This window comes from Macaca nemestrina, chromosome 4, assembly GCF_043159975.1.
Source record: "Macaca nemestrina isolate mMacNem1 chromosome 4, mMacNem.hap1, whole genome shotgun sequence".
Lineage (NCBI taxonomy): Eukaryota > Metazoa > Chordata > Mammalia > Primates > Cercopithecidae > Macaca > Macaca nemestrina.
Window position 1 is genome coordinate 115,361,538 of NC_092128.1, and position 23,927 is coordinate 115,385,464.

At 57.0% G+C, this 23,927-nt stretch overlaps 1 protein-coding gene and 1 long non-coding RNA gene across 2 annotated transcripts; one reads left to right on the plus strand and one right to left on the minus strand.

Moving 5' to 3' along the window:
• Positions 1-6,488: 6,488 nt before the first annotated feature.
• LOC139362862 (uncharacterized) lies at positions 6,489-9,307 on the plus strand. The gene is made up of 3 exons (XR_011622352.1): positions 6,489-6,613; positions 6,756-6,976; positions 9,074-9,307. It is a non-coding gene; the product is annotated as an uncharacterized lncRNA (long non-coding RNA).
• On the minus strand, positions 7,056-23,472 carry LOC105494225 (myosin IG). The gene is made up of 22 exons (XM_011762515.3): positions 23,235-23,472; positions 21,194-21,402; positions 20,895-20,988; positions 19,816-19,981; positions 19,518-19,571; positions 16,462-16,572; positions 16,022-16,138; positions 15,194-15,418; positions 14,952-15,097; positions 14,398-14,512; positions 14,077-14,247; positions 13,785-13,855; positions 12,219-12,293; positions 11,940-12,072; positions 11,029-11,195; positions 10,430-10,637; positions 9,994-10,217; positions 9,302-9,446; positions 8,779-8,883; positions 8,440-8,553; positions 7,362-7,516; positions 7,056-7,287 (listed from the first exon to the last, which is right to left on the minus strand). Exons 1-22 carry the CDS (start codon positions 23,327-23,329, stop codon positions 7,131-7,133), a joined length of 3,057 nt encoding a protein of 1,018 aa, XP_011760817.1. The 5' UTR covers positions 23,330-23,472; the 3' UTR covers positions 7,056-7,130.
• Positions 23,473-23,927: the final 455 nt, after the last annotated feature.

The window sequence follows — 23,927 nt, forward strand, 5'->3', positions numbered from 1 at the left end:
CTTTTGTAAGGGCCTTAATCCCATTAATACCGAAGAAGTCCTCATGGCATAATCACCTCTTTTTTTTTTTTTTTTGAGACAGAGTTTTGCTCTTGGTGCCCAGGCTGGAGTGCAATGGTGTGATCTTGGCTCACTGTAGCCTTCGCCTCCTGGGTTCAAGTGATTCTCCGGTCTCAGCCTCCTGAATAGCTGGGATTATAGGCACCCACCACCACACCCGGCTAATTTTTTGTAGTTTTAGTAGAGATGGGGTTTCACCGTGTTGGTCAGGCTGGTCTCGAACTCCTTGCCTCAAGTAATCCCCCTGCCTTGGCCTCCCAAAGTGCTGGGATTACGGGTATGAGCCACTGCACCCGGCCAACCTCTTAAAGGCCTCACCTCTTAACACCAGCACATTGGCAACACCTGACTTTCGGAGGGGACACAGTCAAACCATGGCACTATCACTTTCTTAAGAACGCGTATTTTCCAGACAAGCCCTGAACAGTTGAGTGGTCACAATCACCTAGACTGGCCTGGCCTTCCCAAGCCTCTGTGCCATTCTCTGGTGCTCAGCCTCTTACTCCACACTTGCTCCTGTCCCATCCATCCATGTGGCTTGTCACTAGCCTCATTCATGAGAGAAATGGGTTTTCACACCCAGAGGCTGCCTGCTGCCTCTGTGCTCTCACCTCCACACCCAGCCTGTCCTTGCAGCAGCTGTGGCCAATTCCTTTCTGCTCTGTCTCCCTCTGCTCAGGCTGGGGTCACAGCAGTGTGGTGGGGGCAGCCTTGTGTGGGGAGGAACACTCAGCATAGCTTATTGCTAAGGAAGAGCTGGGAGGTTTCTGTCCTGTTTTGTTCACTTGGAAAATGTATTGATTGCTTGGTGGCACATTTTTCTGGTAAACAGGGCATGGATGGTGTATGGGAACTGGACCTGGGGAAGCTAACCCCACACTGCTATGATATAGACCTTGTGATGTGCAGCATTTCTCCATCTGCAGGATTGTTCTTCTGTTTGCTCAGCTCAATGAAGATTTAAACTGAACAGATGGTCATGTTCCTTCAGATTTTCTTTCTAGAATATTCTGACCTTTTTTAGCCTGTAAGGATTTTTTTCTCCAAGCAAAAGTAAAAGCAAGAGTATATCTTGGTTGCATTGGGTGTTACAAAAGTGATCTCTGCAGGTCTCTGAGTCTTAGGACTTCTCCCAGCCGCTGCTCTGTGGGAGACAGTACCCTTGGACTTCTCTACTAGGTGTTGGAGGTGGAGGCCTCACATCACTGATGAGGCCTATTCCCACCCCATTATATGCATGTTGACCAAAGCTAGGTTGAATTTTCCAGGTCCAGCCTCAAAAAATACCATCTCCCAACTGACAGGGATGGAGGCAACTGTTTTGGTTAGCTTAAGGGGCAGGTAGGGGTCAACAGAAAGCTGTCTACCCCCACCCTGTGGCTTATTTTGGCCCTGAGTGGCCTTGGTCCAAGGCTGCTTATTTTAGTCCAATATGGAGCTGGCCTCACCCCCTGATGAAATATTGCCCTCCTGCTGAGAGCTCAGCACATGGGGGAACCATGGGAGCACAGACAGCCCCTGGCCTATAGCCACTCTGTGCCCTGCCACCGATAAACTGGCATGACTTGGCAGCATTCATTGTAGCCATTTGGGGGAAAATAGGAAAACACCTACAAAAACAGGGTAGAAACCCCCTGCAATACCACCAGCTGGACACAAAGCACTCTCAATGTTATATTTTTTTTCCTACCTACACAGAGAACGGATACTACGACAGTTTTGTTTCTGACTACCCTGGCCTGCAGCGCCTCTCTCCAGCCCCTCCCAGCATCTTCCCTAGATCCGTCTCACGCATCAAGGTGGGGTCTGGGCTCCTGGGAGGGACAGTGTGTCATAGTGCTCTCTGTGGCCTCCAGCTCAAGTATCTTGTGAGCCTGCAGCAGAGTAACAGCAAGCCAGGGGTTGCTGCTCCATCTGTTCTTCAGGAGCTCTGGGGGCTGAGCATCACTTTAGACCAGGACAGAGCTTCCAGAAGACACGGCTGCATTCTAGGGGAGGGGCTGGTGTGGGCAAAGCTCTGTCCCTTCTGGGTCTCAGGAGCAGTTTTTGGAGAGGATGAGTTCGTCAATGCCCACCTGTGGTACATATGCACCCACATGGCTGTAGGACGTGCTGTCTGCCCAGAGCGCTTGCCCCTCCTCTCCCACACTGCCAGGCAGGGAGAGGGTCACAACGGACAGAGGCCAAAGCCAGCTGTTCCCTGAATGGAAAAGGAGCACCCTGGTGACCACTGGAGAATGGCCTACAGCCCATGAATTAAAAAAAAAAAAGGGGGGGGTTGCTGGGGGGAGGCTGGGTGTGATGGCTCACGCCTGTAATCCCAGCATATTGGGAGGCCAAGGCAGGTGGATTGCTTGAGGCCAGGAGTTGAAGACCAGCCCAGTCAACATGGTGAAACCCCGTCTCTGCTAAAAAATGTAAAAATTAGCTGGATGTGGTGGCACATGCCAGTAGACTCAGCTGCTTGGGAGGCTGAGGCATGAGAATTGCTTGAACCTGGGAGGCAGAGGTTGCAGGAAGATACAGATTGCAGTGAGCCAAGATCGCACCACTGCATTCCAGCCTGGGCGACAGAGTAAGATTCTGTCCCAAAAAAAAAAAAGAAAAAGAAAAAGAAAAAAGAAAGAAAAGAAAAAGTGGGGCGGGGGCAAAGAATTTTGAATAAACATTCCTCCAAAGACGATATATGAATGGCCAATAAGCACATGAAAAATTGTCCAACATCATTCATTATTAGGGAAATGGACATCAAAACTGCAATTAGGTAAGACTTCACATCCTTTAGGATGGCTATTAAAAAACAAACAAACAAACAAACAAACAATAAAACCACTTTGGGAGGCCAAGGCGGGTAGATCACCTGACGTCAGGAGTTCAAGACCAGCCTGGCCAACATGGTGAAACCCTGTCTCTACTAAAAATACAAAAACTAGCCAGGCATGGTGGCGGGCACCTGTAATCCCAGCTACTTGGGAGGCTGAGGCAGGAGGATCCCTTGAACCCGGGAGGCAGAAGTTGCAGTGAGCCGAGATTGTGCCATTGCACTCCAGCCTGGGCAACAAAAGCAAAACTCTGTCTCAAAACAAAACAAAACAAAAAACAAACAAACAAACAAAAAAAGAATTATCATTTGACCCAGAGGTTCCACTCCTAGATACATACCAAGAGAATTGGAAACATGTGTCCACACAAAAACTTATGCACAAATGTTCCTAGCACCACTGTTCATAATAGCCAACCCAGATGTCTATCACCTGATGAATGGATAAACAAAATGTGGTGTCTCCACACAGTGCAATATTATTTGTACATAGAAGAATGAAGTACTGACAGATGCTACAATATGGTTGAGCCTTGAAGACATTATGCTCAGTGAAAGAAGCCAGACAGATGAGGCCATATATTGTATGATCTCATTTATATTAAATGTCCAAAATAGGCATAATCGAAGAAACAGAAAGTACATTAGTGGTTTCCAAGGGCTAAGGGTAGAGGTAGGTAATTACTACCAGGTAATGAAGAGTGACTGCTGGTGGGTATGGGTTTCATTTTGGGGTGATGAAAATGTTCTAAAATTAGACAATGGTGTTGGTTGGTTGCACAACCTTGTGAATATACTAAAGATTACTGAATTGCATGTTTTCAAATGGTAAGTTTCATGGTGTGTAAATTACACTTCAATAAAGAAGCAGGAGGAGTGTAAGTGAGGATAATTAAAACAATTACATCTAAGCATTTTTTGAGGGGACACCAATATAACTTCAAATGTAAAAAAACAAAAAGAGAAAAGGTCACCTTTATGGTTCTGTTTCTTCATCTGCAAAATGGAGACAGTCACTCCTGCTCCCAGAGCTGCTGGGGGACTGGACACTACAGTGAGGGAAGCCATCCCCCAAGCCCATGTGTAGGATCTCCTATTCCTGCATCCTGGAATAAGGATCTCCTCTGTGTGCATGTCATTGCATGCCATGTCATGTAGTCCTCGTACCAATTTGAGGGGAGGGTTCTAGTAAACTCGTTCTGTTGGTAGGAAATATGGATAGACTGGAACGAGTGGGTAGAAGGTGGACTCCAATATAGGCACTGTCCAACACAAGCCAGTGATGCCATCCCAGTGCTTAGGCATCACTCCCCATCTGCAAAGTGAGTGTGTTGGTGTGACATGGAGGGTGTGTGCCTGCATGCCGCGGTCACAAGTCCTGACCTCACCCTGCTCAGTGCCTCAGGCAAGTCATGGAACCTCTGCTTTCTTACCAGTAACTAGGCAATGATGGTAACTCTCACCTCAAAGGTATTGGGTGGGGGATTTTTGCAAAGTGCTAGAACTATGGTAATTTGTGAGTTTTTCTATTCACTATAGTGAATGCTATGTATGGGTTTGTCAAAGTGGTGTGTGATGCAGGTGAACCTTCTGTCACCTTCCCCTTCCTAGCATGTCATCCCATCTCTTGGGCTGGATCTCAGGACCCCAGGAACCACCTGTCAATTATGACCTTTTCCCCTCGAGGCTGTGGGCATGAGCAGGGAGTGCCCACCAGCAAGCTGGACCCCAAATGTGTCTCCCACTCTGGACTTCCCTGAAGTTTTCACTGGTCACTAAGGCCCTCCGCTCAGCCTGACAGTGGGGCTTCCTAAAGATCTGGGGGAGCTTTGGGCTTTCCTCTCACTTCCAGTGCACTAGGGAGGAGAATGTGGACAGGAAGTGGGCAGATACTGCTGGGCTCTCTGATGAGGTGACCTGCAGAGGGCAGAGGACCCACCTAATGTCTAGGACTGTGTAGGATTGTGTGGTTGAAAGGTACCCTTCATGTCTGATTGCTCTGTGAGGGAGGTGCCTGGCCCATCCTGAATTCACTTAAGCCAGGGACAGACTCCGGAGTTGGCTGCGTGGAGGTTTCTGGGGGCTTTTGGGTTGGGCTAGGAGTCAGCTGCCCTCCCCAGGGCAGGAGCAGCCAGACATTGACCTGTAGGCCGGAGGTGACCCTGAGCCCCCGCACCTGCAGGTGCCTGGCCATTCAACAGGAGAGGCCCCAGAAAGTACAGAGATTGGATGTCCCAAACTGTCATATGCCAAACTGTCATATGCCACACAAAGGCCCTGCTGGAAGACGTGAACCTGCCCACACAACAAAGTGGCAAGACGCGAACCTGCCCACACAACAAAGTGGCAAATCAAGCCAGGGTGCTCTCTGAATTTAGGTTGACACATACGAAGGAGGAGAGCACAGCTCTGGGGGCACAGAGAACACCAACTGATGGAAAAAAGGTAGGAGCTAAAGGGCTGAGGGCTGAGGGGATTGAGGGGGCTAAGGAGGCTGAGGGGCTGAGGGAGCTGAGGGGCTGAGGGGGCTGAGGGCTGAGGGGCTGAGGGGCTGAAAGGGCTGAGGGGTCTGAGGGGCTGAGGGGGCTGAAGGGCTGAGGTGGCTGAGGGGGCTGAGGGGCTGAAGGAGGCTGAGGGCTGAGGGCTGAGGAGCTGAGAGGGCTAAGGGCTAAGGGGCTGAGGGCCGAGGGACCTGAGGGCTGAGGGGCTGAAAGAGGCTGAGGGCTGAGAGGCTGAGGGGCTAAGGGGGTTGAGGGCTGAGGGGGGTGAGGGCAGAGGGGCTGAGGGGCTGGAGGCTATGGGGCTGAGGGGGCTGAGGGCTGAGGGAGACGAGGGCTAAGGGGCTGAGGGGCTGAGGGTTTGAGGAGACTGAGGGCTGAGGGGCTGAAGGGGCTAAAGGGACTGAGGGGCTGAAAGGGCTGAGGGGGGGTGAGGGGCTGAGGGGGCTGAGGGGCTGAGGGGATGGGGGGTTGAGGGGGCTGAGGGCTGAGGGGGGTAAGGGCTGAGGGCTGAGGGGCTGAGGGCTGAGGGGCTGAGGGGGCTGAGGGGGCTGAGGGGCTGAAGGAGGCTGTGGGCTGAGAAGCTGAGGGGCTGAGGGGGCTGAGGGCTGAGAGGGGTGAGGGCTGAGGGGCCTGGGGCTGAGGTGCTGAAAGGGCTGAGGGCTGAGGGAGATGAAGGCTAAGGGGCTGAGGGGCTGAGGGGGCTAAGGGCTGAGGGGTTGAGGGGGCTGAGGGCTGAGAGGCTGAGGGGTTGAGATAACTGAGGGCTGAGGGGCTGAGAGCTGAGCCGGCTCAGGGCTGAGGGGTTGAAGGGGCTGAGGGGCTGAGGAGCTGAAGGGGCTGAGGGGCTGAGGAGCTGAAGGGGCTGACGGGCTGAAGGAGGGTGAGAGCTGAGGGGCTGAAGGGGGTTGAGGGTGCTGAGGGGCTGAGGGGCTGAGAGAGCTGAGGGCTGAGGGGGCTGAGGGAGGCTGAGGGGCTGAGGAGCTGAGGGAGGCAGAGGGCTGAGGGTCTGAGGGCTGAGAGGCTGAAGGCCTGGTTCCATGAGGGCCCCTGAGGGGCTGGAGGAGCTGCTGAAGGCTGAGGCTGGGGATGGCCTGGAGAAGGGGTGGTCAGCCCGGGGGCTGCAGGTGTCTTCCGAGGCTTCCCTGTGGGTCTTTCCAAGAGCACAGGCCCTGCTCCCGGAGGCTGGGAGTTCTGGCTGCAGGACCTGTCCCACAGTTACCAGGCTCCAGAGGTCGGTCCCAGCGCCTCAGACATCCACTTCCAGCAGGGACAGGGACAGGGACAGCTCGAGGCTGGGATAGCGTCAGCCCTGGGCCACGGCGGCGGCTCAGCAGCACATCCCGTGACAGCTCTCGGGGCTGCTCTGTCTCCAGGCGTACTCCCCAGCCCTGCCTGAAGATGAACCCTAAGCCTTCCCCAGTGGCCGGGTAGGAACAAGGCCAGGAGCCCTGTGGAGAGGAACAGGGGACCACTGCGTGGACCGGGCAGGCTGGGGCACAAAGGCACTGCTTCCTCTGGAGAGAGCTTACTCCGAGAGCTCGGGCTTCTATCCCCCGTCGGCGCGCCGGGCATCCTGTAGTCGGGGCCCCAGCGGGTGAGTGGGGCGCGGGTGGACCTGACCGAGGAGGCGGCCGGAGACCCTGCGGGTGAGGCGGGAGCGGCGAGCAGGCGGGTTGATTCAGAGGGTTTATTTGCAGCGCGGGCGGGGCGCACAATCCGCGGCCTCGGGGCGCGGCGGGTGCGGGCGCTCAGCGGCTGGGCCAGAGTAGGGTGAAGGTGCCGCGGGCGCAGCGGAAATCGGGCTCTGGCTGCTCCGGCCTGGGCTCCACCGAGACGAGGCGCCGGGCCCCGCGCTGGCTCAGCGGGATGCAGTCGGAGACGCGAACCTCCAGGGCGCGGCCCTCCCTGCGGCAGGAGGAGAGGTCAGGGCGGCCGCGCGGTCGGGGCTTCGTGCCCGCCACCGCCCGGCCCGCACTCACCCCTGGCAGTGTGCGGCCAGCACACCCACCAGCTCCCCAATGCGGTTGTCCAGCGGCGGCCGGGAGCGGTGCAAGCACACCACGAGGTCGTCCTGGCCGCGGGCGTGCAGCACCACCAGCTGGTCTCCTCCGCTGGTCACGCTCAGCCCTGTCACCTGAGCGGAGCGCGGGGTTAGGGTGCAGCCGCCTCAACCCGCACCCCAGCCTAACCGGACTCACCCCCTCCCCAGGAAGCATCTCCCGAACCCCCAACCGCACCCGGGGAGAGCCGCCCTCGCCAGGGCCACCAGCCCCCCACCACCCTCTCCTCCCTCTCAGGACCCTGCTGACAGGGGGAAGGTTGGGCGGGACGCTGCACAATAGGATTTTCTCCAGGACCGATAGTTCTAGATCCTTGCTGTCCAACAGGGCCGCCGCTGCTCACCTGTGGATGCTGAGCCCCTGCATGTGCTACTGCCTGGAGGAGCTGTTTTTAGTTCCAGGTCACTTTCACTACATTTAAACAACCACTCCGGCTCTGGGCTGCGGCGTTAGACAGAGAGGCACTCACCGCCCTTTCTATTGGGACAGTCATGGGACCCCTGAAACTGTGGGAGACCCCGAGGTAGCCTGGCTTTGATCCCTGCCCCCGTCCTGTGGGAAAGAGAATTTATGGGAACAGCAACTGCTAATGAAGGGAGCAAGTAGGCCACAGAGCTCAGCAGAAGGTTCCAGAGTGGCCGGGACTGTATCCCACAGGAGGTCCTGACATTGTGGCGGGGACTCAGGTCCCGGAATGCCCAGGTGGGAGAACCCCTAGTTGGGCACAAGTTGGGAGAAGGGACCATTTGGCTTGGCTAGAGTGTGAGAGTGTGGCGGATGGTCGCTGGGCTGGTGGGGATCACAGGACGAGACCTTTCACTCTGTGGGCGTGGGAAGCCACTGCAGGGTTTTCGGCACGGGAGCTACCATCGCTGAGTTTTAGGATGGTCTGGGCCATCACAGGTAGACAGTGGGGAGAAGACTGACGCAGGACTCTGAGAAGCCCAGCAGTGCCCCTCACAGATGCTGCACACTACCCCCAGCCCACGATGCTCACCGCCTCAAGGGGCACAGCCCGCATCACCCGGTACTGCCGGTCAGGGTCCAGCTTGTAGAGGTGCCGGTCTGTGAGCAGGAGGGCCCGGTTCCGGATCTTGTAGAAGCGGTTCACCTGTGGGAGAGGTGGCTTGGCCCAGGCTGGTGCTGCCCCGGCAGTCCCTACTGCCTCCCCTCCCCGCTGTCCACAGTTTCGGGAGTGTCAGAGCAGCTGGGCCTGGGCTGGGATTGCCTCCATTTTCTCCCAAGTGCCCCCCCAGAACTCTGCACCAGCTTCTAACCTTGCAGAGGTGGCTAGAAAAGAGCACAGCCCTGAAGCCATCCTTGTCCCTTGTCTAACCTTACGGATGTGGCTTGAAAAGAGCACAGCCCTGAAGCCATCTTTGTCCCGAAGTGTCTTTAGTCGCTGAGCAAACAGGCTTGATGCTGTGGGATTGTCAGTGGCCTGAGGACAGATGGAGGGGAGGGGGCGCTGCTTGGGATTGAGTCATGCGACCAGACTCAATTGATGGCAGCTCTCTGTGAATCAGCATAGCTATCCTTCATCTCAGGAAACTGAGTCACACAGACATGTGCGTGAGCTGAGCAGCCCTGGATTTCCTGAGGGCACAGAGCCCTCTTGTGTTGACTTCTAGGCTGCATCTGAGCCCGGCCCTCCTGTCATCCACACCAACCCCGGAAGGCCACTGCTCCTGAAATCCGGGTTGATACCTTGCAGAGCTCTGGTAGGGGCTGAGGTGCAGGGCCTCAGACAACCCCAGGCCTGGGAGAGGACATCTGAGGGGACCTGGTCACAGCGTTAGCCAAGAGCCCTCTTTGGCAGCCCACCTCCCCCGGCAGCCCTGGACTCGCCTGGCACTTACAGAGGACAGGTAATCTCGGGCCCAGGCCCGCCGGCAGCCCCAGTCCTGACGAAGCCCTTGCAGGGCCCCCATGGCGGCCACCTTGGCCTTGATCTGAGCCATGTCTGAAGGGGGGATGTTCTTCACCAGCTGCCGGGCCCGCCACCTGGGAGAGGGCATGCAGTCAGACAGATGCTGGCCATGTGTTCATGTGCTCGCTGAGCCCCTTCTCCATGGAGGAAGCCAAGACCTCAGCCTGGCGCTGCCAGCTTTTTATGTCCCAGCCTCTGCCGGCTTCTCTGGTCTTGGACCCTTGTGCCTAACGCTTGTTCCTGGAAGGTGACCCAGAGACCAGCAGCCGCCCAGCGCCCTCCTGTTCTGAGCATGCTCTGTGCCCATCCTTCTGGAGAACTCCTGCTTGGCCTTCAAGACCCCGCTCAGATGCAGAATCCCCTTACTTCCCAGCCCTGACGGGCTCCCCCCTGCAGGCTGCAGCCCTGGACTTTGAATGCCCACCACAGTACCCAACATGGTCAGGACTCTGCACCAACTGGGGGACACGGGCAGTCAGCTAATGTGGCACAGCATCCACCTTCCCACCTATTAAGGGGGCTGGTATGTCTCCTGTCCAGGCACTGCAGGCCAGGGATAATGGGTCAAGGTGTTCAGTGGATGCTGGCTGAATGGAAAGTGTGATGGGCTGAGAGTAGTACCTGCAGAAGAGTGCTTGGCAGGTGTCCTGGAAGGGCTGCAACACAGCAGGGGGCAGCGGCCACACAAGGTCACGCCCGTAGAGCGGCGGCTGCCTTGCAGCCTGGAATCGCCGCTGCAGCTCAGCCAGGTGAGCCCGCACCTTGTGTCTCCGGAACCAGCGCATGATGGTGTAGATAGCCCTCAGCCTCCGGCAGCGCCACCTCGCCAAGGTGCCCCGCCATGCCTGGGTGGGCCAGGCGGGATGGGATACGCAGTCAAATTCAGCCAGGCCCTAACCCTTAGCCCCAAACCTGGCCCTAAGCATTTATTAAACACTCTCTGGCCTGTCTCCATCAAGCAGAGACGCCTGTGAAACTTACAAGTGTGTTTGTAGCCCCTGGGACACAAGCTTTCCCCACCCCCATAGTGGATGTCTGCCTGCCCTGCCCACCTCACCTTCTGCAATAGTAGCACAATGATGGGGATGAGGCGGGCTCGGCTCTGCTCCAGTGTGACCAGTGTCCGGGGTGAGCGGATGAACAGCTTGCTGTGGCCAAAGGCCACGTCCCCCTGCAGCCCGTGCTGCTCCAGGAGAGCGCTCACAGCTGCCTTGTCGGAGCCCAGCAGGTGGTTGGGCCATGTGTATTCACAGGTCATCTTGTACCTGTCACCACAGGACAGGACAGTGTGACCCAGGCCTCGGGGAGAGATCATGGAGCCCACCCTGCCCACCCCACACCTGGGGAGATGGCAGGGATACAGAGTGTGTTCCTGGAGCACTTATGACACCTGTGCACATGTGTCTTCCCATACACATGTCCTCACATACATGTCCTCACACAGCTCTCATACCCATGTTCCCACCTGTGTGTCCCCACATGCGTGTGCTCACACACATGTTCTCCCAGATATTTTGGTGTCTTGAGGCCAGCAGCGTGCTGGTTCCTGCTTGTATCGATGTTTGCGACATGCTGACTGGGGACCCTCTGCTCCTACCCCTTGGACTCCACACACGGACTACGGCCCATGGAGTGATGGGTGTCAGGTACCAGTACCTGAGCAGGAATCGAGAGTAGGGCTGGCGGGAAGCGAAGCCAGCCCTGCGGACCCTCACGTTCTCCAGCAGCCCCAGGTATGCGACCTGGTGGCGACAGTGGTTCTCATCCAGCTTCCCAGCCACCTTGTCCTCATTGGGCTTGATGCAGCGGACGTAGAAGGGCTCCTGCGGGGACAGAGGGGACTTGGAGAGGGTCTGCGCCAGCAGCACTGTGCACCCTGCCCCACATCAACCCCTCAAGGTCCCAGGCCAGGAGGAGAGTCAGGAACAAACAAGGGTAATCAGCAGAACAAGGGCCCTGGAAGTCCTAAGTGCTGGGCAGAGGCCAGCAAGGCCAGATTCAGAGCCAGGTTCCAGCCCCTGGTTGGGCAGGTGGGTGTGGCAGAGGCAGGAGCAGGCCACATCTGCCTTCCTTCTCTCCTTCCAAAAGGGGCTGACATCTCTGGATGTTCTGTTGTTAAGCTCACCTCACGCTAACATGTCCTCTCCCCGACCCTTCACCTGTTCCCCCTCTGACTTTGGACCCAAAGCTCCCCAAGAAAGCTTGTGTTTCCTGTCTCTCTGGCCCCACCTGCCAGAAGAATCCTGGGTTTTTGCCAAGAGCTGGGCTGGGTCAAGCCAGTCTCCCAACAGGGTCTCCTCAAACGCCTCCCTGCTCAAGAGACAATGGGGCAAGGAGAAGCCTGGGTTCCCCATGATTGATCAAGCCTCAGCCCAGCCCTTAAGGCCCCACATCTCACCTGTGCAGTAGGCGGGGTCCCCTGCTGGAGCAGATGTGGCTCATACAGACAGGACAAGAACCCTCCCCCCACCACTATGGTGTACAGAGGTGGTTGGGACCCTACTTGGCACTGAGGGCACAGAGAGAAGGATCCAGAACAGCCAGAGTGGGAGAGGGGTGGAACATACCTTGGAGGCAAGGTTCTCCACCAGGGCCACCATGGAGTTCTTGAAGAGTGTGCCGGCCGTCAGGGGGCGCTTGGTCACCTCTGTGATGTCCTGCTGCCCATCTGGCCACATGGCCCGTAGAGTGGGGTCCGTGCTGCAGACACAGGCCGAATTCCCAGCCATCCTCAGGGAGAGCAGCCCCGCCCACCCCTGTTCTGATGCTAGTCAATGCCTGACCCTACAGTGTCTGGGGCCCCAGGGCCCTGGCCCTCCCTATGGTGCCCAGCAAGCCGTGCTCACCTGTTGTACAGCAGCCGCTTGAAGTCCTGGAAGAGGAAATCTCTGTTCTTGTCGATGAAGCCTTCCACGGAGTACCTGCCAGAAGCCAGGGCTGGTGAGGGAGCAGGGGTGGGGGCTGCCAGGCCAAAGTGCTGATGACCCCAGCAGCCCCCAGGGCAGAGATGATTCTCTTCCCATCTGCCTTTGTTCCCATAGGTCAGTCTCTCTTCCTCCCTCTGCCTTGGCTCCTCTCCTTCCCCTTCACACCTGCTTTCTCTTTCATCACCTAAGACTCCCTCCTTCAGGAGACATTTCTCTCCTGGAAGATGAATCGAGTGGTTAAGCCCCCAACTCCGAAGTCAAATGTTCTAGCACTGAGTCCTGCATCTACCACATGCATGCTGTGTGACCTTGCCTAAGCCACTCAACCTCTCTGTGCCTCAGTGTACATCAATTGCTCAGAACAGTGCCTACCGAGTTTTGATAAACATCAGCGACTACAACTATGAACTAGGAACTCCTGAGTCCTGGGCCTATTTTGATCTGTGGGCACTGAGAGCCTCAGAATCACTGTCTAGTTCTTGGACTGCTAGAAATGTCAGTGCTAAATGTTGGCTCCAACTGCAGCACCTGTGAAGCCTCAGGGACTGGATTTTTATTATTTTTTATTTTATTTTATTTCTTTTTGAGAAATAGTCTCACTCTGTTGCCCAGGCTGGAGTGCAGTGGTGTGATCTCAGCTTACCACAACCTCCACCTCCCAGGTTCAAGCAATTCTCATGCCTCAGCCTCCCGAGCAACTGGGATTACAGGCATGTGCCACCATGCCCAGATAATTTTTATATTTTTAGTACAGATGAGGTTTCGCCATGTTGGGCAGGCTGGTCTCAAACTCCTGGCCTCAGGTGATCCACCCACCTCAGCCTCCCAAAGTGCTGGGGTTATAGGCATGAGCCACCTCATGCAGGCAGGGCGTAGATTTTGCAAACAGATACAGGTAGATGATATTGGGCTGCTTTGTCGTCATCATCTACTCTATTTCCTCTCCTTGAGAAGTTCTCATGAAACACTTGTACCTCGCTGTGAGTCACCTTAAATCGTTTTGGGATGCGGCAAGCAGCACATAAATTAATAGCCATCATGACAACCTCTGAAGGACACCTGGGCTTTGGCACTGGGAGCGTGGTCCAAGTATGGTAGAGAGGCCTCACCTGGGAGCTTGTTAGAAATGTAGAATCTTGGCCCACTCTGCACCTTCTGCTCCCTCCCCACTCCCACCTCATCAGCCTGCAGCTCCCCACCCCACAGATGCTGGCATAGGGTTGGGCCCAGACATGAGACGCGGGTATTTTTTAAAGGCTCCCAGAAGAATGCAGCCATGGTTAACGACTATCCTCAAACCCTGTTTCCGGTTCGTCACTTGTGAATCTGCTGTCTGGCATGCTTTCAGTGTCTTAAAGGGGTGGGGGTGGCAGAAGGGGCCATAACACCTGTCTCCCAACCACTCTCCTGAAGCATTCCTGCTCCATGACACATGCCATGGTGCCTGTGGGAAGGCCAGGGATATGGGGGGGAGAGGGCCCTTACGTGACATCCCCTGCATAATGCTTGATCCGGAAGTCTCGGCCAAACTCCATGGTCTTGTCTGTGGGGCAGAGCTATGGGGACAGGCTGAGGTCAAGGCACAAAAGGTGTGTGGGGGGTCTGTATGAGGGGATAGCCCTGCTTCCCCACCTCCAGGACAGAGAAGGTCGCCACAGTGACGACAATGGCACCAAAGCTGGGTCCCCACCCAGTCCCCACGAGGTATGGGCAGTGTGGTGCCTGTGGGGCAGGTCCCACCAGCCCACTGCGGTGGTGCTGGGACAGCCGGGGGCACCTGGCGGCTCGTGTAATGTAGGTGATGGCGGTGGTGCGTGTCCAGGGTCTGCAGGAAGATTCGGTCAGTGATGGTGCCGGCAGAGCTGCAGGCCTCGTCCAGCACGGCCAGGATGCCACGGTGGGGCCGCTCCACCAGATCCACAATGGTGGCGTTGTTGAAGTACTCAACCTGGGGCAAAGGCAGCCAGCAGGGAGGCTCCCAAAGCCTTTCAGGGCACCTCCCCTCCTCCGCCCCACACTCAGCCACCTGCCAGGCCAGCCCGGGCCCCTCCCCATGGGCACCCTGCCGCCTGCCCTCCCTCCAGGCCACAGTGCTCACGCTCTGCCAGGCGATGCCCTCGCGCTCGTACTCCTCCTGCTCCTGCTTCAGGATGAGCCGGATGAACAGCTGCTGCAGCTTCTCGTTGCAGTAGTTGATGCAGAACTGCTCAAAGCTGGGGGTGGGTGGGCCTTTCAGAGGGGAGGTCGCTGCTTGTGGTGTGCATGGTAATGGATGGCTACTCCCCCAAACATCTCTGCTAATGTTCATCAAGGGTTCTGGTGCCAGCACCCCATATGGCTTCCCTGTGGCTTATGCATCCCTGCGCTGGACTCCTCCTTTACCCTACCCACACCTCCTGCATGCGCATTCTGGAGTGGACTTAGGAGTCACAACCAGGAATTACTCATGCCCCGTAATTCTGCCTTCCATCAGGGCACCAATGGCCAGATGGTGCAGGTGAGGCAGGCCTGGGAGGCATGAGCCTTGGGCCCAGGGACTAGCTGGGAGAAACCCAGACATTCCTGCTGCCCAGCCCCAGCTGAGCTTTCCAGGACGAAGTGGGCAAAGCCACTGGGCATCAGAGGTGGAGATGTGGCTGGCTGGCCACCCACCTGTTGACGGGAAACACCTCAAAGCCATAGATGTCCAGCACACCAATGACTGTGTCCTTGCCATCACGCCGAGGGTCTCGGCCTCGGGGTTCCATGACACTGTTGATCCTGTTCACCACCCACTCAAACAGCCGCTGGTACACCGCCTAGGAGATAGGAACACCTTACTTCCTGCTGCCTCTGGCCTGGCCTCCCCCATGAAGGCCTCCTGGGCTTCCCTCCCTGTGCCTGCCCCAAAGTACCTTGGCACAGGCATCCCGGGCGTAGCTGGCCTCAGCCGCAGTGTGGCCCTTCTCTATGAGTTCCCTGCCTCCCGAGGCAACTGTACGAGCCAGCAGGGAGCGGAGCACGAGGTCCCGGGGTGTGGCCGTCAGCTCAGCCACATGGTCCACCAGTGTCTCCTCGGCCACTGCCAGGCCCTCCTTCTGCAGCCCACTCTCCTCCGTCTCCACAAATTCGATGTTTCCCTGGTGGTGGGAAAACCATGAACAGTCCAGGCTCCATGTCCCAAAGGAGCCTGGACAACTTTGGACAGAAAGGAGGAAGGAAAACAGGGGACATGGATGTGGTAGAGTATAGCTCCTTCTCAGACCAGCGTGGTCAGCTGCTCATCATGGGCACAGACACAGCCAGAGATTGGGGGAAGGGGGCACGGGCACACCAGAGTCTTTGCCAAGGTCTCGAGTCCAAATGGTATGTGACCGACCCCATTGCATCCTCCCAGCAGCTAGAGGAACCCTGCATAACTTACTCCTCATGCCCCTTAGAGAAAACTGAGGCCAAGAGGCACTGAGTAAATGCACCCAAAGCCACACAGCTCATGACTGCACTAAGAGGCAGTCTGCATGATGCTCAGCTTTTACTGTGCCTGGCTGCCCTGGCCCTAAGAGTGGGGTCTGGACCACGTACCAACTGAGCTCATCACTCAAGCAGCTCAGCTTCTGCAGGAGAGGCAGTCAGCCTAGCACATTGCTGGGGAATCTCCAGCCAGTCTCCTCCTCCCTGGGTGCCTCCCAACTGGGAAACCCCTGTGGGGAGGTAGCCCTCCCAGGCTTCTGAGCCAGGCTCACCAGGTGCAATATGGCAGCCAGGATGCGATGCACAGACTCCACCTCTTCAGGACTGAAGCCGATGACCCTCATGGCCTCGGTCACTGCCTGGTGGCTCTGCTCATCACTGTCCAAGGCCTAGGGTAGAAGGGATTCATCACTCCAAAACCACCCTGGGCCCAGGACACCTGTCCTCTAGGCTTGATTCCTCCATCCTAGGCACCTGCTCACCCTTTTCCCCTGTCCCCTTCCTGAACCCTGATTCCTCTGGCCTAGGCACCTGCTCACCCCTGCACTCTGTCCCCTCCATCAGCCATTTTTCCTCCACCCCGAGCACCCTCCCCACTCACCCAAGCAGTTCATTTTACCCTGGCCTGTGCTGAGTGCTGCCCATTCCCTGCCACCACACTTAGGCCCTGACACTGAGCCCAATTTGAGCCCTTGGTGCCCCTCACACTCACGCTGTGCACAATCATGTTGAGTCCTGCTCCCTGGCGCGTGAAATTGTATACAGCAGGGTTTCTCTCCAAGTGCAGTTTATGCAGCTGCTTGTCCTCACTGCCTCTCAGCAACTAGAGGACACAGACATCTTTAGACAAATAAGCTCCCAAGATGTCCCCCCGTACACACACAGGGGCAGGAGAACAAACAGACTTGTGCTTCCTTCCAGTGTTGAACCAACAAACAAGGGGGAAGGTCAGACAGTGTGAACACTTTCTGTGTGCCAGCGAGCTCCCCATTCAGCTGTTCAGTGGGTCAGGAAGCTCCACTTCAGTGGGAGCTATGACTCCACCATGAAGACACTATTCTTGTGCCAGACCTCATCTTGGTGGGTAGCTCAGATCCTGTGGAGACATTGCCCTAGACCCAGAGGGATCCCACCTCATTGGGGAGCTCAGAGTATGTGGAGACACACCCGAGTCCCAAAACCTCCCACTTGAGTGAGGAGGTAAGAATCTGTGGAGAAACTGCAGAATCCTAGGGAGCTCCACTTCAGTGGGAGCTCAGAGTTACTGGAGACTGCCCCTGTCCCAGGAAGCTCCCACCTCAGTAGGGAGCATGGGTTCTGTGGAGACATTGCTCTCCACCCAGGGAGAGCCCATGTCCTAGGGAGCTCAGCATCTGTGGAGATACGACCGGCGCTGCATGAACTCCCACCTCTGCAGGGAGCTCAGAGTTCATGGAGACACTGCCTATGTCCCCACTTCACTGGAGGCGGTAAGAGTCTGTGGAGATCCTGCTGTTATTCCAGAGAATCTGTGGAGATGCTGCCCTATGTCCCAAGGGGCTCCCACTAGTGGGAAGCTCAGATTCCACAAAGACAGTGGTCATGTCGCAGAGAGCTTCCACCTCAGAGGGGAGTGGAGAGTTCATGGAGACACCATCCATATCCCAGGGAGTTCCCAGCTCTGTGAGGAGCTCAGAGACCATAGAGACACTGCCAGTGTCCCAGACAGCCCCACTTCATGGAAGCTCAGTCTGTGTGGACACACCTTGTGTTCTAGAGGGCTCCTACTTCAGGGGAGCTCAGAGTTCTTGGACACTGCCTGATTCCCAGGGAGCTCCACTTCAGTGGGAGCTCAGAATCCGTGGAGTGACGCTGCCACTGTCCCAGTGAGCTTCACTTTGGTGGGAATTCAAAGTCCAAGGAGATATAGTCCCTGTCCCAGGGGGCTCTTACCTCAGAGCAGAGCCCAGAGTTGGTAGAGACACTGCCTGTGTCCAAGACACAGCCCACCTGAGTGGGCATTCCAGAGTCTGTGGAGACACTGCTTCATGTGTCTCACTGAGCTCCCACCTCAGTGGGTAGCTCAGAGTCCTTAAAGACACTGTCCATGCTCCAAAGAGCTCCATTTCATGGGAGTTCAGAGTCTGAAAAAACTCTCTGTGTCCCAGGGAGCTCCCACCTCAGTGATGACTTTATAGTTCATGGAGACCCTGCCCAAATCCCATGGAGCTCCCGTCTCATGGGGAGCTCAGAGTCTGTGGAGACCCTGGCAACGTCCCAGGGAGCAATCCCCTCAGCCGGGAGCTCAGAGTCATTAGAGACACTGCCCATGTTCCACCGAACCTCCCCTTCAATGGGGGAACTCTGGGTCCATGGAGACCCTGCCCATGTCCCAAAATCTCCCACTTCAGTGGGGAGGTAAGAGTCTGTGGAGATCCTGCCAGAGTCCCAGGGAGCTTCATTTCAGTGAGAGCTCAGAGTCTGTGGAGATGCCCTCTGTGTTCCCAGCGGCTCCCACCAGGGGGATGTTCAGAGTCTGTGGAGACACTGCCAGTGTCTCAGGGAGCTTTTACCTCAAGGAAAGCTCAGAGTCCACAGAGACACTGCTGGTTTCCCAGTGAGCTCCCACCTCAGCACAGACTCACTGGTAACACTGCAGTTTCCAGGGGCCTCCCACCTCAGTGGAGCTCAGAGTCCTTAGAGACACTGCCATGTCCCAGACAGTGTGACTTCAGTGGGAAGTCAGAGTCGTGGAGACACTGCTGTGTCCCAGGGAGCATCACGCCATGGAAGCTCAGAGTCCTTAAAGGCACTTTTTGCATCCCAGGAAGCTCCCACCTCAGCAGGCGGTTCACAGTCCCTGGAGACCCTGCCTGCCACTCAGGGAGTTCCTGTCTCACGGTGAGCACAGAGTCTATGAGATACTGTGCTTGTCTCAGGGAGCTCCCACCTCAGTAAGAAGCTCAGAATCCATGGAAACACTGCCTGTGTACCAGGGAGCTCGGGCCTCAGAAGGTAGCCCAGATTCTGTGGAGAAACTGCTGTGTTCCAGAGGGCTTCCACTGCACTGGGGAGCTGAGAGTTTGTGGGGACCATGTCTGTGCTGCAGGGAACTCCTAACTCAGTGGGGAGCTCCAAGTCCCTAGAGACACTGCCCCAGTCCCAGGGTGCTCCCAGTTCAGTGGGGGAGTTCGGAGTCTGTGGAAACACTGCCAGTGTCCCAGAGGACACAGTGGGCAGCCCACAGTTTGCGAACACACCACTGGTGTGCCAGGGAGCTCCACTTCAGTGTCAAGCTCTGAGACTGCAGAGACACTTTGTTTCCAGGGAGCTCCCACCTCAGTGGGATGTCAGAGTTTGTGGAGATAGTTCCTGGGAGCACTTATCTCAGAGAGGTGCTCAGAGTCAATACCCGTGTCCCCAGGAGCACCACTTCAGTGTTGAGCTCTGATACCACTAGAGACACTGCCTGTGGGGACGCCCACCTCAGTGGGGAGCTTATTGTGCACAGAGACACTTTATGGGCCCCAGAGAGCCCTCATCTGGAAGTGTTTCAGATAAAGGGGACATCCTGCTTTCGTTCCCCATAAGCTCACACCCTCTTGTTTGTGGGGTGTGGGGTACTAGTTGGGGTGAGTGTGGTGGGGAGTGAGGATGATGGGCTAGGTGGGGTTGAGTGGGCAGAGAGGGGGAATTGGGGTAGTGACAGACGGGTCACAAGCTGGCCCAACTTGCTGCCCTCCCTTTCCCCACCCCATTGTTCCTCCTCCCCGTACCCTCAGGGCTTACCTGGTAGAAGGCGTGGAAGTTTCTTTCACCCACGTGCTGCTTGAGGACCCGAGACTGAGGAGAGAGGGGCAGATGGACTCAGGCCTGGGGAGGAGTCTGACCCTGGGGACCCCATCTGAGCGTTCCCAGGTGGAGGTCAGAGAGTCCTGACTATGAGGACACTGAGGCCCAGAGAAGGGCCACAGGGAGAGAGAGCTCAGCCCTCCTAGGCTGCACTGTTGGGATGGGTACCTTCCCAGGCCTGGGATGGTTCTCAGCCAGGGCTCCCCATGGAGGTCTCCTCAGCCCACCTGCCCACCTTCTCCAGTAGATAGCTGTGGATGTGTCCTCCGATCGGGTCCCCCTTGAAGTCGAAGTTGATGTCCATGTACTTGCCAAAGCGGCTGGAGTTGTGATTGCGGTTGGTGCGGGCATTGCCGAAGGCCTCTAGCACACAAGTGGACTTGAGCAGCACGTCCTTGACCCTGTCGGGGCAGAGGGGCTGGGGCTCAAAGCAAAGACTTCCTATCTGGGGAAGGCTGTCCCTGCCCCCGAGTCTTCCCAACAGAAATCACAGCATCTCAGGATAGGTTCCTCTGAACTTGCTGAGAGGGAGCCAATGGCCTGGCCTCGCCCAGTGTTGCCTCTGAGGTTGTATGATGGTCACTTCACCTCTGAGAGGCTGGGAAATGCACTTGCCAGGCTGGCTGTGCTTGGCATGGTCTGTGTAGCACTGAGGTCCTTGTTTCTCACAGCCACCTCTTCCCCTCCCAGGCCTCAGCTGCAGCCTGGTGAGGAGGGGCCGTTCTGACCATTGGGCCTTAGACCTCCAGCTACAGGGGTGGGCAGTGATGCTGGCCATATGTGCTCAGGAACCGACATTGCTTGTCCCCCTGAATCCCATCTCACTGCCTCTTGACAGGAAGAGACAGGCGCTGACAGAGGAAGCTGCTTCCATAAGGAACAGGTTTACTGGTTTCAAGGCTCCTGGCCACCACCCACACAGCCACCTGGCATGCTTGGCCATCTTGGCCAGGGCCTGCCAGCTTCTCCAAGTTTCCATGGAATCCGCCTGCTGCCCTGTCCATGAGCCATTTCAAGCATCTCTGGGTTCTGCTGCACTTCTTCTTATCCTACCTGTGGCTGCTGCCTCCGCCCAGCTGGTAGCCTGGGTCCCTTGGCTGGGTCTCATCCACCCAAGGAGAGGTCCTTGGCATGGGTCACCCTGTCTTACCTCCAGGTGTGTTGGCGTTATCTGGAAACTTCCCAAATTCCCGCTGAACTTGACCTGAGCTAGACTCCAGTTGCCATCTCTCGCTCCCCAGAGTCAGTCCTTCCTGCCACACCAAGGTCCCTGGCCTGCCATGCTGAGGCCCAGGGCTGCCCGTTGCTGCTTACCTCTCCACCTCAGCCCTCTGGCTTGGGTTGGTGACGGCAGCAATGTACTGCATGATGTGCTTACTGGCTTCTGTCTTCCCTGCCCCACTCTCACCTGCCGGAAAGACCAGAGTTGACAGAATCAGCCAGGTTCGATCTCTTAGCCCAGCTCCCCATGCCCACTCACACCCCTAAGACTGGTGAGATGGGGTCCTAGGGCCCCCATCAGGACACAGGGCACAGGAGATGCTCTAATGGCCCTCCCAAATGTTCACAAATGAAGATGTCGAGGGTGGGAGCCTGGCTGCAGGGACAGGTACCTGAGATGACGATGCAGGTGTCCCTGGACCGGTGCTTCATCGCCTTGTAGGTGGCATTGGCCACAGCGTAGAGATGGGGTGGCCGCTCATAGAGCTCGCGGCCCTGGTACCTGGCAATGGCCTCAGGCCCATACAGGGGCAGCTCCTGGTAGGGGTTCACGGATACCAGCACCTCACCAATATAGGTGTAGATGCGGCCCTTCTCGAACCTGGACACAGCAGGGACAGACAGGCCTCAGCACTGACAGGCTTACAGGCACCCACAGGCCTCTCACCAGAGCCCATATCAGGGCCTGGCCCCAGTAGGCCAGCACTCCCACCCCAAGGGCCTGAGAGAGGAGAAGCAAGAATGGAGCAGGTGTTGACCTTGTGTCTCCCTGGTGCCGTCCTGGGTGAGCTGAGCCACTCAGAGCCTGTCCCCATTGCGGCATAGAGTTTAGAGTCCACAATGGTCTCCCCAGGGGTCCCAAGGTCACTGGAAACATGACCACCCATTTTGCAAAGGAAACAGACTTGCCCAAGACTGCACTGGGCGCTGTGAGTCAGAGCTGGCTCCTGGGGTGAACCCCACAGGGCAGATGGGGAGATGGGGTTGAGAAGGAGTGACTGGGCTGGGAGGGAAAGGAGGGGCCTCCTCGGCTGTTTCCTGCCTCAAGGCCTGGGCGGGAACCCAAAGACAAAAGGGGACCCCACCCAGCCCCACCCAGATGACAGGGAGGGGGTTGGGGCAACAGTGTCCAGCACCTGATGTCATTGTCTTTGCACCCCCTACCCCCAAGCCTGTGGCCAGTGGCTGCTGCCTCTCCCCTGGCACAGCCTCAGACTTCTTGACCCTTCCCTTCACAAAATTGATCACCAGTGTGGGTGGATGTCTGCCCTTCTCTCGACCTTTCTGCCCCTGGGAGGAGGACTGGCAGGCTTGCCCCTCAGACCCATCTCCCCTTCGTGTGTGGTACCCACCCTTCCCTGGATGGCCCTGTCTCCCAGCAGCCTGTCCTGGGTGGGCCTGTCCTGAGGTTCCTCTTTCTTCACCACCTCTGACATGGGTTTTCCTGGGCCCAGCTCCTGTCCTCCCACAAGCTGGGGATGAGGGCACCAGTCACCCACATCTCCAGGGCTCAGTGTTCTCATCACCAAAATGGAGAGGACAGTGTTTCATAAGCTCATTTTATAAGAATGAGGTAGAACAATGCACACAAAGGCTTAGCTCATTTCCTGGCTAGCCCTCCTCTCTTTGGGCCAGGCTCGTGGTCTCTTGACTTCTGTGCTTAGTGGGGCTCCTGGTCCCCAGGCTCTCCCCAGGGAGCTTCCTGAGCACACAGCAGGCAGCCTTCTGCCCCTCCATGAGAGTCCTGGCATGAGACCCAGCTGCCTGCATGGCCACCCTACTGTGCCATGCCCCCACCTCCCGGGCTTCTCCCTGCCCTCCACCTGCCCTCCTTGATGGTAAATTGAGCTCCGATACCGCTTCTACCAACTGTGTCCTGTGATACTCCTTGCACCCCAAAAGAATGTCACCTCAACCTGGTGGGAATGTTTGGACCCTAGGGTGGAGGCTGCCTGCTTCATCTCAGTGTCCTCAGGGCTCAGGCCAGGCCCCATGGCCTGGCCCCATGAGATGCATTGAGGGAGCATCAAAAACTGGCTGGGAAGTGGCTGGAAAGAGGTGCCCCTGGTCCCTGCTGGAAAGAGTGCCTGGTACCTATCTGTCCAAGAAGTGTCATGCCCTGGCCCCTTCGGGCAGGAAAGAAGGGGCAGAAGATACCTGGACTGTGTGGGAGGCAGGGGTGGGTTGGGGTGGTGGGCAGATCCAGTGCTGACTTGCCAGCCCTGACAGGGACAGTTGCTTCCTTGTCTGTTCCCGTCCCCTGGGGCTGTGCTTTGAGGCGCTCATTTCGGCCCCATCGGGTCTGGGTGGGTGTATGCCACTGCCCCCTCCCTTGGACAGCAGCATGCCTTCCTTTTTCCCTCAGGTCTCTGTGAGGATGCAAGGTGGGAGACCCTGGAGGAGGGGAGCCAGCGCCTCCTGCCCTGGGCCTACCTGAGCTGCAGGTTCCTCATGAAGTCCTCCATGGTCACTTGGTCCAAAAGCACGAAGTCAGGTTTGCCACACTCAGGGCCTTCCTCGTCCTCCATCCTGCCGGCTGGAAACACCTTGCCTCACCTTCCTGTGCCTGCCGGCAGGACAGTGACAGAGAGGGGAAGGGGAAGGGAAGGCTTGGGGAGGCCCCACCGCCCCCGCCCTGCCTCACCAGCCTCCTCCAGTGCTGGTGTAAAGTAGGAAGTGGGTTCTGGTCCTGGGAGGGGCTGCCCTCCCCACTTGCCACTCCTTCCCTTTCGAGGTGCTCTAAACCCTGCTTCCTGTCCCTGAGCCCCACAGGGAGGCTGTGCCTAACGGTCTGACCTGCTTGCACGCCAGGGCCGAGGGGCCGGATGCTGGGTCCTCCCTGCTCTGGAGGGTTCTTTGCTGGCCTCCTTTGGAAGCTCCCTTCCACCCACAAGCAGGAGACAAGACTCTGTGGGTTGGTTTCCAACCCTGGTAGCACGTTAGAGTCACTTGTGGGAGTTTAAAAGATTTTTTGACGTGATCTTGGTTACCCGGCTGTGCGTGTCTGTCAAGTCAGAACTGAACACTAGATGCAATTTACTGTATGTACATTGTACATTAATACAAAAATGAAAAAAGATCCTAATATCCAGGCCTTTGGGGTGGGGGCAACAGCCTTCTTTGAAG